General features: G+C 43.3%; 1 protein-coding gene across 3 annotated transcripts in view; it reads right to left on the reverse strand.

The window, feature by feature from the left end:
* The window catches only part of CACNG5 (calcium voltage-gated channel auxiliary subunit gamma 5), a 417,838-nt gene that overhangs the window by 119,776 nt on the left and 277,546 nt on the right, over positions 1 to 20,516 (reverse strand). For all 3 annotated transcript variants that reach the window (XM_085614418.1, XM_085614419.1, XM_085614417.1), the window contains one exon: positions 16,776 to 16,916. In XM_085614418.1, the coding sequence (XP_085470544.1) occupies positions 16,776 to 16,916 (141 nt within the window). The remainder of the gene's footprint in view (positions 1 to 16,775; positions 16,917 to 20,516) is intronic.

A 20,516-nucleotide genomic window follows, 5' to 3' on the forward strand; every position in this document is an offset into this window, starting at 1 on the left:
TATTTATTTAAATGCAATGTAATGAAAGTTCATGTTTGTGGCAGTTATAATTTTTGTCACGGCATGTGTTCCCCACTTTTGTTCACAAATGGCACAAATTGATCGTGTTTGTTAAAGAAATTGTTTCTTTTTGTTCATAGTATTCTTTTTATAAAGTGCCAAAAGGAATCAAGGAAAATTCCGTGGTCAATCTCAAAAGCTATGAAAGCTGTGCTTCTCTAAAGTAAACACACTAATATTTGGAATAAGGCTAAGAAAGATTAAAGGAAACGGTTTGTATAAAAATGTGAAATGTGGTTCTTAATTCGCTAACATTTCTGCAGGATCTTGTGCAACTCAAAACATAGGCCCTCATTATGACGTCAGGCAGACCGCCACCGACAGGCCATCGGTGGCGGTCCGACCGAAATCTACGGCAACGGTCTGACTGCCACTTTACAATACTGGCGGTCTGAGAGCAGAGGACGGGGGGAAGACCGCCTCCTCCGACAGGCTCAAGGAACTCGCAGGGTGGCAGTCGGACAGTAATCCCTACAATGAGTGATTACGATGCCCCTAGCATGGCCCCCATGCCCTGTGGGCCACCACTATGTGGCCAGGGGGCACATGTGGTGTCCCCCCAAATATCTATACATCGTGTGCCAGGCACCACATGGTGCCTGGCACACGGTGCATGAATGTTTGCAAATATGCCTTTTTTACTACTGCGGCTTGTGCTGCGGTCCTTTTCTGGGCCTTTACACAGCAGTCTCATCATAATATAGCGGGTGGAACCGCCAACTACTTGTCGGCTGGTCTCCATGCCGCTGCGATGGCGGTCCGATGCTCGCCCGACCGCCATCATAGTGAGGTCCACAGAGTCACTTAGCTTACTGTTTTGAAGGCCTGTAAGTTCAGCGCAAAATTGAGCTGTTCGCACACACGTTTGTAAATGGAGGCTTTAGTTTCCTCATTAAGGTTAAGATATTATTCCATGACAGAAGGGAGACACTGCTCCGGTGCAAATTTCTGCATTAACAAAACCAATGGGTTGTATACCACAATATCAAGGACAACAATATTGTCCGTCGAACTATAATATGAAAGTAAATATGTATAGCCTAAATATGAATATATTTTTAAGGTACATAGATTTAGAGTGAAGTGTATAAAATCTACCCTTATCTGTATATCTTTACCTTTGTGAAATTGTGGCAGTCAAATTTCTGGAGTCAATGTTTTTGCAAGACGAAATTAAAACCTTCAAAAGATAATTTGGCTTGCCCTATTGTTTACAGCTTGAATCTTTTAAGAGGCTATCTTCTACATCAGAGTCCCCCTCCCCTTCACCCAACATCACCAGAAGAGTACTAACAAAAAAGGGGTGAGAGAATTTCTATATATCTCTGTTGTACTATTTCAATAGGAGAACAAGTATCCAGTCACGTAACAGTCTCTAACACTCTGGCAAGAGTAGCTTGTTAAACTGTTATAGGACTCATGGGAATCTTCCGGGAGGGGTGTATGAGAACAGTGGCTTGAATGTGTTCAGTTTGACTTTATAGTGTGTCAGACATATCTTACAGTTCCTACTCCTTTTGGGTTTTTCAAGGAAGACATAGCTGTTTCCAGATTAGGTTCTCAGCGTTCAAACACATCCAACAATCCCTTCAAATGGCATTCTTTACAGATACTCTACACAAGGCATTTGCAGTACTTTAGAGGGAGATATTGTTCTGTAGACAATTTTCAAGCTGTGCGCTTGTCTGCAGGCATCACAGACCAGTGGTGATTCCACCTAAGGTAGTTTTGCTTGCTCTGGCTTGAAAGCAATGTTCTTAGTACTGGTCATTAGCCTTTGGTAAGACAGCTATTGAGAAGAATTTAACACAAGACCGTTGTAGAGTGGGGCCAATGAGCCTCCTGTGGCGGCATCAACTTGGGTTCTCTTTAGTTACACCAGAACTGCTACAAGAGTGCTTTATGCTGGATCTTGGGTCATTTTTATGTTTCACGAAGCAAGCATCCTTCTTCAGACAGAATGTCCCATGTTCTTAAACACAAAAAGACAACATGAATTGCCAGAATCAACATATTAGATGGAAAATATATGTTTTGGCAGGAGAGAGAACTTCAGCAAGACCTTGTTTTTTACCTTTCGTTTAAAGGTGCTGCCTCTAGAGTTCCCACGAGCAAGAAGACATGATTAATGTCTTCTGCTCTAACCAAAGACACATTAATAGGAGTCCAAGGCATGACTGTGACTCCTTGAAGAGGTTACCAGTGCTCCTAATAATGTTATAATGCTAATCACTCTTGCCGGATGCCAGGTCTCATACGTTGACACCATGGAGTGCTGATAAATAGGGTCTGTTGGCAGTAAGCATAATGACTATAAACTACATCTTACAGAGACTCCGCAACGTCTTTTAAATCAGAAGAATTCCATGAAAGCACTGCTTAAAGTTTTACAGTTTCTGAGACTCACTGTCATTGAAGTTGTCTCACATGATTCTTGGATTGAATGTTCAATCAAAATAGTTTCCCTGTGAAAAAGAAGGTAAGAGAATGATGACCCCTCTAATGTTTTCAAGTCATTAAGCACCTAGCACTTAAATAATGGAAGGTGCCTGGTGAATGGTTTCAGTGTTGCAACAGGACGATTTTCCATATAAAAAACTTTGTGAAAATATGGGGCGAAATAAGAGTGAGGGAACCACTACTAAGTAAACAACAGTGTGACAATTCATTCCTAGAGCACCCCAGATCTGGAACAACATTACTGTATCCATCAGGACCACCCTTATACAGCTCCAGTTAAGGAAGGAGTTGAAGCCACATCTCTTTAAAGAACATTACATCACAATGCATTAGCGATCCACAACCCAGGTACTTCTCCTATCACCCATTGATGTTATGCTTATATTTGATCCTGTATAGCTCTCTGCTGCCTTTTGGCTAGGTGTGTGCTATAGAAATACCATATATATACATCCATACATAAATACATACATACATACATGCATACATACATTGGGCATCCACTGGAGTCAGACATCAAGATAAAATGAGTGACCTGAAACAGGTTGAAGATAAAAATATGCTTTAGAGTTTTTTGGAAGCTTATAAAACAACAGAAAAGTAGCCCAGGGTGAAACATGTAAAAGTGAAGGGGCAAGAGGATGAAGGCTTGTGTGTTGAGGCATGCAGAGTCAATTAAGTGTGAGATAAGACGATGAAGTATAGATTCAGTAGGAGCAATTTACAGGAATCGGCAAGATTAGCAGAAAAGTGGAGAAATGGCTCAAGGATAACACACTTGCTACAAGCAGAAGAAGCTAAAATGGAGAAAGGGAGTAGAAAGAGGAGGCCATAGATAAGCGGGGGCAAGTAAATTTGAGAAAGATGAGAATTTCAGTGTATATCGTCCTCAGCATATTTATATAGTGCTTGAATCCTATTTGAAAAGGACTAAACAGAAAGGAAGCAAGCGTGCACCAACAACTGGAAGGCTGGAAAAAACAAACCTGAGAGACAGGAGGGAAGGCAGTGGTCCAATGAGATCAGTGAGTCACCTGCAGGCAGATTGCAATAGTAGCTACACAAAGATAATAGAGCAAAGGAGAGGACCAAGTGCAGAGCATTGTGGAACTCCAACAGAGAGGTGGAGTTAGTGAAGGAAAGTGACAGAAAACTTCCTGCAGTACCAAGTCAGGATAGATTCAGTAATTCTGGAAGAATATTCAAATAAAGGGTGACCAACCATGAAAAACTATTTTATTAGAGTGGAAACAAATGCAAAACTGATAAAGGCAGAATAAGGAAGGAGGGGAACAACATGCGCACATACACACTAAGGGATATATTTAGAGTTTGGTGGACAAGATACTCCATCACACGTGGCAGCTATCCCGTTCATTGTATTACAAATGCATTATAATTTATGGTACTTTTAATATACCAAATAGGGGTCTGCCACATTTGCAACAGAGAATCCTCTCTGCCAGACTCTAAGTAAGCCATAGATTCTGATTATAGCTGCAAACGTTCCACAGCATTCCACCACCAAACACTGCATCACAGTAAAGAATAAAAAAGTATATTCAATTAATATATCAATCTTGCTAGGTTAAAAATCAACTGCACCTATACAGGCTACATTGATAAATAACTCATAAACCATGTATTTTATGTTATTCCACATTAACATCATGCGACAGAGGATCACAGTTCAGTCCATCAACTCACGACAGGTAGCTGCCTCACTGATGAAGAATGCCCTCTGGGTTGATTCGAAGTGAAAAAGCAAATGACGAGAGCCTATAATTTCAGCTGGGTATTAACACTCAGCAGCTAATGCACTGCCATCCATGTCAATTGCTCTTGATCCCTTGGCTGTATGTATTTAAAAGCATTTAAAAGAAGGTAAATGTCTCCATCAATGTTATAGTTTTTTCCATCACAGGTGTTGATATGGTATAACTGGTTTGAATCACTCCTGCTTGTGAAAGAAATAATTGACTTGTATTCATGTAGTTTCTTTATAAAGTGGTAAAAGGAATCAGGCAATATACTGTGGTCTATAGCCAAACTATAAACGTTATGCTTCTCTCTAATAAACACAAAAATATTGGATTTTATGACGACATTTTTGTATAAAATATGACACTTGTACCCTTATTTGGTAAGGTTTCACGTGCAAACTCAGGCTATGCAAAACATAGGGTCAATTTGGTTACTACAGTGGCATTTTAAGGATTTCGGGGTTCCTAGGCAAAATATAATTTGAGGACACCTGTACTGAACAACTTTTAATTTTATTATCTATTTCCTAATAATTCAAGCCTGCATGATGCCATTTCAGTGTAAGACACAGCTCCAATACGAGGATTTGCATTAGCAAATCATTTGGTTACATAACAATATATCGAGGACAGTACTACTGTTCTGCCCACTATATTGAGAAGTTTAACATTTATGGTCAAGAAGTAAATATATATTCAATGTATGTAGATATGGAGTTAAGTACAGAAAATTGATGCCTACCTTTATATACTTAACACAACGCGAAACAGTGGAAGTGCATTTTCCAGAGTCAACTTTTTATGAAGGACAATATTGAAACCTCGATAATGTGGTACAACATTAAGACCCCTATTTGGGGAATCTATTTAAATTGTGTCAAGTCTTGTGAGCAAATAATGCAATCTGAAGTATGTTAAACTGCTGTTTTCCGCATCACCTATTGTATTGTTTCCAAGCAGATAACAAACACTTGGTCACAGAACATGTCACAACACTCTGGCATCAGCAGATGTTAAACTGGTGTTGGTCTTTTCAGAAGCATCAGGGAGGGTTTTACGAAAATAGTGGCTTGCATATGCTCAACTGGTCCTTTCAGTCTCCTTGCCATGCCATTTACTTTCTAATTCTTTTGGGGTTTCTTGTTAGACGAAGCAGCCCGCAGTTGTAGAATCTCCAAGTTCCAGGAAAACCATTAATCACTCAAAAAGTAATTGTTTTCAGTTACACTACCTGGGACATAAAGTATATCTAAGGAGCACAATGCTGGATATGGCTCCCTAGGCAACTTTCAAGCCGCGGGCTGCTGCTTGAGTGTTAAGTCCATAGACCTCTTGTGTTCAGTCTTGATTGGGCTGACATTCATTTCATGAGCAATGATCATTAGCCCTATGGCTGGACAACTGTTGAGAGGAAGTCAACTTTATCACAAGACCATTGCGGAGTGTGGCCAATAAGCCTCTTGTGGCCACTTTACTGGTCTTCCTTTAACTAAACTACAATCTGTACTAGATTGTTATGTGCCAGATCTGAAGTATTTTCTTTTTTTTGGCATAGAGTAAAGCATCCTTCTCCAGAATGCATACCTCATCTCCTACAATTCACAGACCCAGCAACATGTGCCAGCCTGAAGAAGTCAGGGCCGGACAAACTCTTTGGTGAGGAACAAGAAGAACTTCAGTGAACCTCATTATTTATCATAACTGAAGATTTCTCCAATAGACAAGCACACATTATTAGAATTAATAGAAGTCAAGGAACCAAGAGTAGCTTCTGGGGGTCGGGTTGTTTACAGTGCTCTCAGCAATGTTGCAATGCTTAATACGCTTGTCGTCAGAGGTGAGCACTCATATTATGACACCACTGGACCTGACGAAAATGTTTGGATACTAAACATAATATAGTCTACACACAAACCGCATTTTCTAGTACATTTAGCAGTACTGTAGTGGTTCTACTCCTGTAATACAACACAGCATTCACTAACCTACATGTGAAGGTCTCTGCCTCTCCCATCTTTCCAGTGCAGAGATCTCTAACCTGACTACGGAGTTCTCTGCACATGTGCGTCTACATTTTAGAAGTAATAAATATGGGAGAGACGAGGCGAGTGGCTGTAAAATGGGGAATACCTACTACAAAATGGTTAAGGGAGGGTTAAGGAGGAGTTTAGAGAGGGTTAAGGAGGGGTTTAAAAAGGGAAATGCACCCACCCATAAGATAAGCCCATTTTGTTTCAGAAACTGCACTTCTGTAGTTAATACAGCTATAAAGGAAACAATCAGGTGTAAATATACTCCAGCTCAAACGTGGAGTAAGTCCAGCACAACAAATGACCAACCACTGTTACTGTAACACACACTCAAATAAGATAGTATAGGTAGGTGGTTAAAATACAACCTGATAGGAAATAATGTTAAAATAAATTCTTTTAATTTAGAATTTCTAAAAACAGAAATGGATTTAATTTGCTGTAAAAATGTTTATAAATTAATAAATAATGAATATTTGTTTTGGAAATATTTTTGTAACATTTTCTAATTCAAAATAATTGCAATTGCACTTAAAAATAATTCCACACATTTAAATTAATTCTATACATAGCTTTAAGTTACTTTTACTACATAATAAATAAACATAAACATTTGACTTTAGTCGCTTTTTTTGATAAGTACTTAAATAAAATAAATAATTAAATATTTAATTCACAAATTAAGTTAACAGTGCTATGGCATTCCTTTATTTAGTTCCGCATTTAAAACAAACATATGCCATTTATCTACATTAATATGTAACCAATTTAATTTTTTTTAAAACATTATAGAATTTTGATTCTCCTAATTACATGACAAGAGAATCTGGATTTCATTAAAGACACGGAGGCTAACATTTCCCTATACTTTACCATAGCCAGATCTCTGCCCCAGTATTGGGGACCTCAACCTAAGGCTGTATACATGTAAAATGTTGCTAGTGTTAACTTTGCACTTAATTAGACTGCACTGCCCGAATTCAAGGGGTGGCGACAAGTATATCTATACTTTGTAGTAACTTTACACCTGGAAATGGTAAATAGCCAAAATTAGTTTAGTTATTACAAAAGGTAAGAGTACATTTACACATGTAAATTTACCTTTGTTAATTGGTCCCAAAGATAATAAATTACAACTTCCTGAGAATCAAAAATACCTTCTTAGTCAAAAGAATACTAGGAAACCCCTGCTTTAAGTATTAACGTTTCTGAGACCCGTTTTAATTGAGATTGTCTCATATGATCATCAAACATACGTTCAATCCAACCAATTTTGCTGTGTGAACAAGATAGGAGGATGATGTCCTCTTTTTCATTCGTATACATCATCCGGCATCTAAATAATTGTGGACTCATTGTGAGTAGGTTCAGTACTCGCACCAACCAAATCTTCCAAATTAAATAATTTGAACTTAACAATGAAATATGAGAGAGAAAACTGCTTCTCTGGGCATAAACCAAAGTATTAATGTATTACTGCTGTGCCTTTTTCATTGTAAGTGATTTATTTGAGAGATGAGTGGCTAGTTGAATTGATGGAAACAATAAGAACAAGCATTTGCAATGCAAATAGGTCTCGCATTTGTGAGTTAGAGCTATTGACATTGTAAATGGCAATGTTTTTTACCTACACGTTTTATTTGTGGAGTGAATGTATGTAGTGTGCAAAATCCCTTGGAAAGGTCCTGCACTTCGTGATAAATATATTGAAAAAGACGCAAAGTGTGGATTGTGTCAACAATTGCTTGGCACTTACCTCATGGGTGAAGTGTCGCCACACATGCACACAGTGGTGCTTTACCAATGCGAAACTCATTAATAAAAGTAGTGCTTACAGACTAACCAACGTGATCGGGATCGGAGCATGTGAATCCAAATCCCGGCTTCTCTTTCATTTTCTAGACTATTTGACTCACTCTCCTGTGTCTTGGTTATCCCCTAAACACTGGGAGGCAATGAAGTTTGCCAAGGGGGCGGGGAGCAGGGGGGCTTCGGGGGTACATCAAAATGTATTCATTGCCTAGTTGTCAAAGGTCGCCCGATGCTACTAGTTAAAAGTGTGCAGATTTTATTAAGATATTAAGAGTACTTTACTCACATCTATGAGAAAGTTGTTGCCTTTTTGTAACTTTTGTTGTACCCCTCTTGCCTTTTGTACCCTCATTGTTCCCCTGTGCTTGTTTTTCCTCACTCGTGCCCCCTGCTCGCTGTCCCCGCTGCCTCCCCTTCCCCCGCCGTTTCTTTCCCGCCGCTGAGCCCCAGCGGCCCCGCCCCCTTCTCTCCCATTGGCCGCCCCGCTCCCACCTCCCAGCTGCTCCTCCCTCCCTCTGCCCCTCTTATGGAGGCCGCGAAGCGGGCGCGCCGCTGGCGCGCCGAAGGCGTACCTAAGGCAAGCCCATCGGCGCCCGTCCGCGCCTGGACCACGCCCAGCGCCAGAACCCCTGGCACCCGCCGGAGTCAGGGAACCCGACTGAGATACAATTCCACCGCCCTCAACGCACTCAACACCGGACGATCACCCACCTGCCACCGAGCTACCCCGAAGCGTACCCAAGGACCGTTCGCCTGCCAAGCATGCAAATACACCTGCCTCCGAACCTGCTCCCCGTGCGCCGAACGGAACAACAACAACAACACCTCAAGTGCCTCCTCCTCAACACAAGCACACCATCGAACTCTGGGACCTCCTCGATGCAACAGCACCAGACGTCACCTTCCTCACGGAAACCTGGATGAACGCCTCCTCGGCCCCCGACATCGCCATAGCCATCCCGGGGGGCTACAAGACCACCCGGAAGGACCGCGTCAACCGGACAGGAGGAGGAATCGCCATCATCTACAAGAACACCATCAACGTCACGACCAACACTGAAGACACACTGGCCGCTGCCGAACACCTACACTTCCAGATCCACACCAACCCCAAGACCACCCTTAGAGGAACGCTCATTTACAGACCCTCGGGCCCACGCACTCAATTCAGCGAAACCATCGCCAACTTCATCAGCCCTCACACCCTAGCCTCACCAGATACATCCTCCTAGGGGACCTGAAGTTTCACCTGGAGAAAAACAGCGACAGCAACACCACCACCCTGCTGGACAACCTCGCCAACCTCGGACTCAAGCAACTGGTGAACACCACCACCCACCTCGCTGGCCACACGCTCGACCCCATCTTCTCCGCCAGCACCCACGTCTCCTTCAGCCACCACACCGAACTACACTGGACGCAGTGGATCACCAACAGCGCAGACAACCTCGCTCCATTGAAAAACCTCCCAGGCAAGACCGGCAATAGGAAGACCCAGTGGTTCACAGACGCCTTCAAAGACTCAAAGAGATCCTGCCGGACCCTCGAAAAGACCTGGGGCCACGAACGAACCACAGAAAACATGACAGCCCTCAAGGACGCCACCCGCAAACTCCACCAGCTGATCCGCACCACCAAAAGGACATCATTCAAAGAGCACTAGACGACAACACCCAAAACAGCAAGGAACTCTTCAACATCGTCAAAGAGCTCTCCAACCCCAGTGCTAGCAACAACGACATCACTCCATCACAAGAACTCTGTAACTCCCTCGCCACGATCTTCCACCGAAAGATCACAGATATACACGACAGCTTCGGACCCCAGACTCCGCCTCCAACCACCAAACCAACGACCCCCACCACCACCCTCAGCGCCTGGACCCCGATCAGCACTGAAGACACCACCAACGTCATGAACTCCATCCACTCCGGCTCATCCTCTTGGACCTCTCGGCAGCCTTTGATACCGTATGCCACTGCACCCTAGCAACCCGCCTCTTCAACACTGGGATCCAAGGAAAGGCCCTGGACTGGATCACCTCGTTCCTCTCCGACAGAACCCAGAGGGTCCGCCTCCCTCCCTTCCGATCAGCACCCACTGCGATCATCTGCGGCGTACCCCAAGGCTCCTCGCTCAGCCCAACACTCTTCAATATCTACATGAGTCCACTCGCCACCATCGCACGCAAACACAGCATCAACATCATCTCCTACGCCGACGACACCCAGCTGATACTCTCCCTCACCAAAGACCCAACCACCGCCAAAACCAACCTCCAGGAAGGAATGAAAGACGTCGCAGAATGGATGAAACACAGCCGCCTTAAGCTGAACTCAGACAAGACGGAGGTCCTCATCCTAGGACAATCACCATTCGCCTGGGACGACTCCTGGTGGCCCACAGCTCTGGGCTCCGCGCCAACACCCTCGGACCACGCACGCAACCTAGGATTCATCCTGGACTCCTCCCTCACGATGACCAAGCAAGTCAAAGCCGTCTCGTCCTCTTGCTTCAACACCCTGCGCTTGCTCCGGAAGATTTTCAGATGGATCCCTACTGAGACCAGAAAGACCGTCACCCAGGCCCTCGTCACCAGCCAGCTGGACTACGGAAATGCCCTATACGCAGGAACCACCGCCAAACTTCAGAAACGACTACAACGCATGCAGAACGCCTCCGCACGACTCATCCTAAACATCCCTCGCCACAGCCACATATCAACCCACCTGAGAAACCTGCACTGGCACCCTGGCAGCAAGAGGATCACGTTCAGACTCCTCACCCACGCACACAAAGCGCTCCACGACATGGGCCCCGAATACCTCAACGACCGCCTCTCGTTCTACACTCCCGCCCGACAACTCCGCTCCACCAGCCTCTCCCTCGCCACTATCCCATGGATTCGCAGAACCACCGCCGGAGGAAGAACATTCTCCTACCTGGCATCCAAAACATGGAACTCCCTCCCCTCACACCTACGACTGACCCAGGACCATCTAACCTTCAGGAAACACCTCAAGACCTGGCTGTTCGAGCAGTAGCACCACCCAACCACCCCCCCTCAGCGCCTTGAGACCCTCACGGGTGAGTAACGCGCTCTATAAATGCTTTGATTGATTGATCAACATTAACTAAACCAAATGCCAGAATGCGTGTCAGTTTTCACAGTGTTTTAGACAGTACTAGTTGCTTAGTTTCATTGCCTTAATTTTTGTATTTACTCTTTTACACAGCATCCAAAGTAGGTTACCTAACCCCAAATCCCGAGTTATAAAATGACCCATAGAATGGAGTGTTTTACAGTTGAGCAAATGTATCCAAATGTAATTTTGGTAGTGCCATGGAATGATCAGCCAATGAGGCACTCGATGAGCAGGTATTTAACTACACGTTCAAAACGTACGGTATTATGGGTGTTGTTTGTTTGTGCACAACCACCTCTCTGAATGTGTTTATTAACACAGAGCTTCATCTACCAGACAGTGATCACAGAGGGGCGACTAAAGCACAGAACAAAATGTATTCATTTATCCTGAGTGTGAAGACACCTGGAAGGCTTAGGTGCCCGCCCGAAGAGGCTAGGTATACCAGCACTTCTACAGACTCTGCCGTGCTCCTCTGCACCAGCAGGGCACAGCTCAGAATCTGCTGCTTCTGCTAAGAATAGGTGAGGGGGATGAGGTTGGGGCATGCGGGAGTTGCCGGCAGATTTCCAGGTTATTGATTCTGACGTGAGGCAATGGAGACTGACTTTGTCAGTTTGTCTGCACCAGTCTATTTCTCTACTATCTACCGTGCTCACTGTCATGTATCCATTCATCTCTCTTTGTTAGAGGTGCGCGAGCTAATATATTAATTAACAGGTAGCGCCAGCCGGAGACGAGCCAAGCGTATACGAGCCAGTGGGCGAGCCGTGAAAATGATCGGCATGTTAATCATACAGTAAACATGATGTAAATGTGCGATAATGTCTCTTCAGAAATCAAAAAAGTGCATTTCTTTAGCGCGTCACCTCAGTACACAAGATTGTAGCACTGAATTGAGAGGAAGTTATTAAAAGTGCTCGTTTTAAGCATGAGTTAAAACACCGCCGCTCCTCCCGCACGACAACAATGCCATTTGTGAACTAAGAGGCCTCAGTTGCCATGCATAGGCCGAATGTTGCCTAGAGTCTTAATATATTTAGAGTAACATTAAAATCTAGTTCATTAAACACAAGAAGTTTTTGTACAGCACGCATCTTGAACTCGCATATTTCAAGGTGGCAATAATAAAGATGAAAACAGAAGTGCCGGCAGGCAAGAAAACACAAACGGGAGTGGGCGCGGGAGAGTGAGAAGTCACAGACTGAGTGAGGGGTCGATGGGGTGGGGAGACAGAGAAGAAAATAGTGTTAGGAGTAAAGGGACCAATAGCCGTGGAAGGATGCAAATGATGAATGAGGAGGGACTAACAAGCCTCAAACGAATCGGAAGGCAGCATTTAAGACAAAAGCCAATGGGCAGAGAGTGGGCGGAGCTTCCATGAAGCTTCCACACTACAGTATATACTGCATGTCTCGCAAAGCGATGGCATCGCATTCGCGCTGCAACGCTAGGCGAGACCTAAAAGAAAATAGTGTCAGGAGTAAAGGGGCCAATAGCCGTGGAAGGATACAAATGATGAATGAGGAGGGACTAACAAGCCTCAAACCAATCGGAAGGCAGCATTTAAGACAAAAGCCAATGGGCAGAGAGTGGGCGGAGCTTCCACGAAGCTTCCACACTACAGTATATACTGCATGTCTCGCAAAGCGATGGCAGCGCATTTGCGCTGCAATGCTAGGCGAGACCTAAAAATGACTCACTGTGCAGTTTGGGACTTTTGAAAACTGTAAGAGAACAAAGGCAAAAGGAAAGTTGTGAGAAAATATAAGCTTGTGTGGAGAGGCATGCATAGTCAATGAAATGAGCGATATGAAGATGGAGTATAGATTCTGTAGGTGTATTGTACAGGAAATTAGAGAGGGTGAGTAGACAAACGATGCCAGAGAAGAAAGGGAACAAGTGCAAGTGGGAAAGAAGAGAATTTCAGTTTTCTTCAATATATTATTAACACATTTATATAGTGCTTCAACTCTGTGTTTGGAAAGGAGTAGTTGAAAAGGAAGCAGCTATGCATCACTAATAGAGGGCTGAAAGAAAAATATAAAGGCAGGTGTGGAGGGGGTGCTGTAAGAAGAAGATCAGCTAGTCAGCCAGATGCAGATAGTATTGGAAGCCAAATGAAGAAATAATAGCACCACGTCAAGATGTGCCACAGTCAAACCAATGCATGTACTCTGTACCACAAAATATGATAGTAGTGGTAAACTCTAACTAGCATCCCTGACTCCTTCGTAAGACCACAGTGCATTTCACAAAACCACCACTGTCATAACGGCCATATGTCAGAGTTACCCTGCAGTGTGGAATCACACCGCCTACGAGTGGCATTAAAAAAATAGCTTCAGGAATTACATTGCCGCCCTGAACTGCACTAGCCAATGTAGCCACCTCATGTAAAAGTAAACCATCTTGATATGTTTAAAAACCTATATTTAATATAAACAAACTCATCCATAGTTAGTATACCTGATCTCAGAAGGCCAGAATGTTAATTGTAAAAAAATCAAAGCCATGCCTGGATTGCCAAATCTCTGCAGCAACAGTATTCACAATGTCTATTTATTGCATAGAGTTTAAAAAGCTTCTAATTTTTACCGTGACATGCTTAAAGAATAAAAGTTACTTTTGAATACAATGACCCTCTTGAATAACTAGGAGTATGGCCCTGAATATTTATCAGAAATGTAATTGCTTATGGAACATGAATATCTGATAAATGTGCTAACAAAATAATTTGTAAATAAAATGATCATCTCTGCATCAGGCCTGGACAGTCATCAGGCTAATTAATTTAGTCAGGCTCCCTTTATGACAGTGACAGTAATTAGATTAACCAGCTTTCCTGAATAGGTGTGAAATGACTCTCAGTGAAGAACAAACTTTCTCTGGTAGCAGAAGGTATGCTGGCAGAACTCTGGCAAGAGGGAAGGGTGAAGTTATTTATCCGTAGTTACAAAGGAATGTGAGTTGAGGGAAAGGCTTGGCGGCCATAAAAACAGACATGGATCCTGATATTGACATGTTTTTCTCTTCTGCATGCATGCCTCTGGAACCAGAATGGGACACCATTTTTCAGTCTTTACAGGAAGTGACAAGTTTGCGTAATCTTTTGCTGAGATGGAAGGAAAGGTTCTCCGTGGTGTGCCACACAGTGGGCTGGAGTTTTCCCATCATGGACCGTGGGCCGGAGTTTTCCCATCATAGAAGATCCCTAGAGTATAGGGTTGTGCGTTTTTGTGGAATAAAAAGATGGGAACTCTTGCAAAAGATGGGTAAACTGAATTGTCTTTCACCAATACTTCCCAGAGACTTCAGAAGACAACTAGACAGGGAAAAGAATATCGTACTGTGTGATACGCTCTTTTACACTGAGCAGATAAAATTAGCATGTGATTCTAATAAAACCCAAGTCATAAAGAAACTGGTAGTACCAGGCAATCTTAATTCCGCAGTAAATAGTGCCTGCTTTTTTCAGAGGAAGTAGCAAATCTAGGCTCTCAGCTTTTAAGATACCTTCTGAAGAACAGCTCAGGAGTTCAATCCCTCTAGTTAAATCTGGTGCTCCGCAAGACCCAAGTCCACCAAAAAGAATGTATATGATCCCAGTGCAAGTGGCACAACATCTTGCACAGATTTTCAACATAATGTTTTCGGAGGGTGCTTTCCCCATGCACTGGAAATCTGCATCTGTTCTGCCTCTTCTTAAAAAGGATAATCTTAACACCCTGGACTTGAATAACTATTGCCCAATTTCCAGACTTCCTTTTGCCACTAAGTTGGTGGTGAAAGTAGTGAATGAGCAGCTATCCGAATATATTGAAGAGAAACCGTCTGTTGGAAGACACCCAATTCGGGTTCAGGGAAAATCATAGTACAAAATCTGCCTTGGTGGAAGTCACTGAGGAAATTCGAGAAACTCTGGATAGTGGAGTGACTGCGGTTTTTATTTTATTGGATCTCTCTGCGGCATTTGATACGGTCAACCGTGATATTTTGGTTGACTGTATGCAGAAGCTCGTGATAGAGGGTGCTGCACTTAATCTCCTTCAATCCTTCCTTGCAAACAGGCAACAGAGAGAGGTGCTCGGTAAGTTCACCTCCGAGCCCTTCTCCCTGCCCTACGGAGTCCCACAGGGCTCATCACTGAGCCGGACGTTGTTCAATCGATATGTCACACCGTTAGCTGAACTCATTAAAACATCTGGTCTTTCCCTAGCCTCCTACGCAGATGACACACAAATTGTGGTGTCACTGGCAAAACGCAAGAATAACTCGGGCCACACCTTTAGAACCTGCGTGAGCGATGTCAGTAAATAGATGGATAATAGTTGCCTGAAGCTAAACTCAGCAAAAACTTATGTTATCCTTTTTGGCATTAATCCATCATTTTGGACGCCTGATGGTACCTCCTGAATTGGGCTCTCTCCCAAAACCAGTAACCAAAGTGAAAAATTTAGGATTTCTGCTTGATGAGGAATTGAAGCTCAAAGATCAAGAGAAAAAAGTTACATCTGCTTCCTTTTGTTCCTTGAGGCTCATTAAAAAATTTTAACAATTATTGCTGTCAGATCTTTTGAAAACAGTAATCATCTCGCTGGTAATTTCGAGGCTTGATTACTGTAATAGCCTATATCTCAATCTATCAGCAGGATCTTTGAACAAGCTTCAGACATTGCAGAATGCGGTGGCTTGATTTCTTTTTAAAATTCCTAAATTTGAATCAGCTAGAGGAGCCCTTAAGAAACTTCACTGGCTTTCAGTCAAACAACGTGTTAGGTTTAAGGCATTCTCTCTGGACTAAAAATCAATGCGGGGACTAGGGCATTCTCAGTTCAAGGATAAGCTCAAATGGTATATCCCAGGGAGTACCCTACGATCAGTGTCAGCTATGAACCTTGTAGTCTCTCCCTTCAGGAGAACAACCTGGGTTGGGAAGAGCTGCTTTAGGACAACAGATTTGATCTGGAATAGCCTACACTCGGAACTCAAAGCTGCTCCCTCGCTATCTATTTTTAGAGAAACCTTGAAAACCTGGCTCTTTTCTCAGGATTAGGAGCGGTGTTTGTTCCGTAAGGTATCAAGAGTCACTACAAGGTTAACCAATTCTGTAGCCGTACCCGTCTCTTTAGTGCCAAGAAACCCTCGGGCAGGAGTTTGCGCTTTATACATTTCTCACTCAGTCATTCATTCATTCATTCATATGCTTACCCACATATTCCAACTAAAGTCCACACATATCCACAATTGCCAGTACTCAAACAGCATTTTCAAATACGGGGATGTCGATTACATAAAATGGAAGATGGACTTAGCACTGTACGAAGCTTATGATTAATAATTTACATGTACATAATATTTTCACACTACAGTTATCATTCAAATATTTATATAATTCATTATGTTTCTTCCATATGACTCAACTCTTTTATCCGTGATTAAAAAGCCTTACATCCAAATAATGAGTCGATTATCACCCTTCAATATGTATGGAAACTACTCACCAGAAAGAATGAAGAAGATTCCAGACACAAATGCTAGTATGGTTCTGTGTGGTCGGATGTGCCCAACATTGCTCAGTATAAATCCAATAAACATGAAGAAGAGGCTCACCAGAGGAAAAGGTGTAGCAGAACGGATCATTTCTGGTTGAAAAATAGAATGACATGGTAAAGATCAGAGTTACAGATGACGAGCCAATTTGTTACTTGAAGACAACAAATATCTTGCCACACACATATTAAGGCACATTCACAAAATTCCAATAAGTCTGATTGCTATGTGTCCTAGAATCTTCCATTAACCATTGACTATGTCCACCAATGTCCATTTCTGTTGTTTATTAAGCCATAATACCAAGAAGGGTTGAATAGTTTTTAACTAGGGGGTGCACAGTGAACTCCAGACATACCTCACTCACTGTTTCCTCCTCAAGGGATTGAAATATAGCTTTTCCATGGGATTTTGAGCCAAGCCTCTTTTAGCTGAAGTAGAAGATGTCCTTCTAGAAAATATCAATATGATGGACTGGGATCTGCAGTGAAATTATCACTAGAGCTAAAGAAACTGCTTTTCGTTGGTCGCTCTAACTCCTTTTTGGGTCTCTCTGCCTGTAATAATTTTGCCGATAACCTTCGCCTTGTATGGTCTAAACAGATTTTTAAGAAAAAGTTGAAAACATCACTGTTTGCTCAGACCTAAATTCTTGCCCTTGAGTACTAGCGCCGGGATACTTCTCAGCACATGTTGTGTGCTATATAAATCTTTGCTCATCGTCATCTATGATAAAGGAGGCAAAGGGTAAAATTGGGGCCCTGTATTTCTACCTACTCCTATATTTCTTGCGCCATCCCACAGGTTTATCCTCTATCACAGTGTATATTTATTATATACCTAAAACCCCTGATTAACCTCTTTGCTAACTCTCAGCTGTTTAACCATTCCTGTACTGATACCCAGATTGTGATTAGGATCAACGGGGCTCATTTACAATTGGATAATTTTATCATGTCATAGTAGATTCACATATTAAATAATATAGTGAACTATGGTCCAAAATTCAAAATATAATGGGTCTCAGGACACAGGGACATGTCAATGCAGCCAGCAAAGATTGGCATTCACTTGCTTTTGGTTGATGCCCGAGTTTGGTTCAAGGTTCTGACTTTACAATTTAAATGTATACAATTGCTTCTAAATACCGCTCCAATAGGATCTTCAGGCTCCCAAGATGGGTGCATGTTACTCCTTTACTGCAGCAGTTGCACTGGCATTGGCTCCCCATTAAACAGAGAGCGAGGTTCAAAGGCCTCTGCATCGCCCACAAAGCCATCCATGGCCAGGCCCCAGTATACATTAAGGGCGCCTAGGGAACTATGTGCCTGGACGTACCATCCAGTTGTCCAAGGCATGGCTACTGGCTTGCCCACGTTTCAAGAAAACCTCTAAAGGCGGAAGAGCGAGCCTTCTCTGTATTGATCCCTCAACTATGGAATAGGCTACCAGAGAGCCTACGTAAGGAATCCGCCCTTCTCCCCTTCAGGAACAGACTCAAAGCTCTTCTGTTCATAGAGGCTCTGGGCACAGCATAAGCCTCGACCAGGTGTATGTACATCTGACCGTTAGCGGGGTTTAGTTACTCTCTCGCAGCGCTAAGGAGACCTGCTGGTGATTATGCGCTCTATAAATCCCAGTACAAACCAACATAGTTCAACACATCTACAAAATACTTCTCCAATGAGATATTTCAATAAAATACACAAAAGCTGTGCCATTCCCAACCTGCTGATCCAAACCTTCTTTCAACTAATCACTATGGGTGAGCATCATATGAAGTGCTTAGAGCTCTCCCTTTAGAATGATCTTTTTGGAATTCAGGATCTGGTACAACATTGCCAAAACCATCAAGGCAGCTCTTACCCTTCTTCAATTTAGGACTCAGCTGAAAACGCATTGTTTTAAAGAATATATTTTGTTATAACATTGTGATATTGTGACATAGTAAATAGTGCCTCTACCCTCTCAGACCTGAGCAACCCCATGTCTACCTTCACTCTCTGATTGCACCTCTGCCTCCAATCCTGAACAGCACTTCGCTGCCTTTCAGCCAAACTTGCACTATACAAACACACATACATACGCCTTTACATACATATCACAAACACACACACATTACCATCTGTTTGAATCTAACTTACTTCAAAAGTAAGCTGAAAACAGTTATGCTTCTTGAATAGTTGTAATACTGTTGCAGGCCAACTCCTTCAGAAACCGGATTTTTGAAGTTTGTAGCTGTAGAGTAGTGTCTCCAGCACACGTGCTCAGGCAACCCTAACATCTCCAGGTGTAACCTGCGCTCCACCTCATTCCACATGATGTGCTCTAGGTCATTGCCGATCAGACAATCCACAGCCATGGATGGACTCACAGTTACCCTCAAGGAACCTGAGACCCCCACGCACTCAAAGGAAACCAGAGCCACTGGATAGTGTCTTGCATTGTTGTCAGCTAAAATAACCTGGTGGAAATGCATAAGGCACTACCTGCTCTGAGGTCACCAGATGACATCTAACAGTTGTGGTGCTAGTGCCTTGCAAAAGGAATCCACACAATCCACCCAGGACTGATGGGCCAGCTTCTGGCTGTCCCTAACCCTTTGCCTATACTTCTCAGAGGTGAAGCTATATTTCCTGACAAGGGTTTCCTTCATGGGGGAATACCTCATTCTGTCCTCTTATTTAAGGCCAGTAGGGATTCCCTTCCCTCACCAGGGATATTTTTCCAGAGGATGGACCCCCAATCCTCCTTAGGGATCCTATGCATCTGCAACACTACTTCATAAGCTTCAAACCACTTGTCAATGTCATCCCCCACAACAAAGTCAGTCACCAGATATTTAGGTATTATGGCCCTCTTTTCCCCAGAGGGCTCTGTAGATTAGCTGCCACCATTATTGCTGGACTCCACCTGATAATGCTCTGAATTCCAGCTCTCTGAGACTTAGCTCATGGGCCATTCTCCTCTCTTCTATGACAGGTCTTTTCTCCTCCAAGGCTCTCTTAGCTTAAGTCTTTTCCTTTGCTAAGGCCCTCTCAGCCTCCGCCTTCTTTGTCGCTATGGCTAGTTTATTTTCCTCCATTTTAACTAGGCCATCTGCAGCCTGAATTCCCTTTCACCCTTCCTGTCCGCCAGCTCCTCTGGAGACAGGCCTCAAGATGACACACTGCTCTCTGCTCTGGTAGGGTGCTCAAATTCAAGAGACAAGTCATCCACCTCAGCTGATTGCTGCATCTCAGGTCCCCCATCCAGGCCCTGCTCTGGCACCTTCACATCTTCATCTCCATCCTGATCATCTGTTGTGACTGGCAACTAGTGGGCCTCCGCCCATGGCTTCAGAGCCTTTTGGAGCTCCGCCTTCCCGGTCTTCCCTTTGGTGGGCAGTCCTCTCTCGCTACTCGATTCTATAGCCCAGCCACAGTGTAACTCTTCAGATTGAGGAGCTCAAATTCAATTTTTCTAGGTGAAGTCACAGACACAATCAGTCAGGTAGAGTAAGAATGAATTTGAAAAGAAGAAGTAAAAAGGCCTATCAAGACGAATTTAAACTTGAATTGGGCTCAGACTATTTTCACTGTAGCACAAAATTACTGAATGGTCCTGTATAAACACAAGTAGAAATCCTCACAACTTATCACCAATGTAAGAAATTGGGTTACTGATAAAACCCTGCTCAATCAGCTACCACA

This window comes from Triturus cristatus, chromosome 7, assembly GCF_964204655.1.
Source record: "Triturus cristatus chromosome 7, aTriCri1.1, whole genome shotgun sequence".
NCBI lineage: Eukaryota > Metazoa > Chordata > Amphibia > Caudata > Salamandridae > Triturus > Triturus cristatus.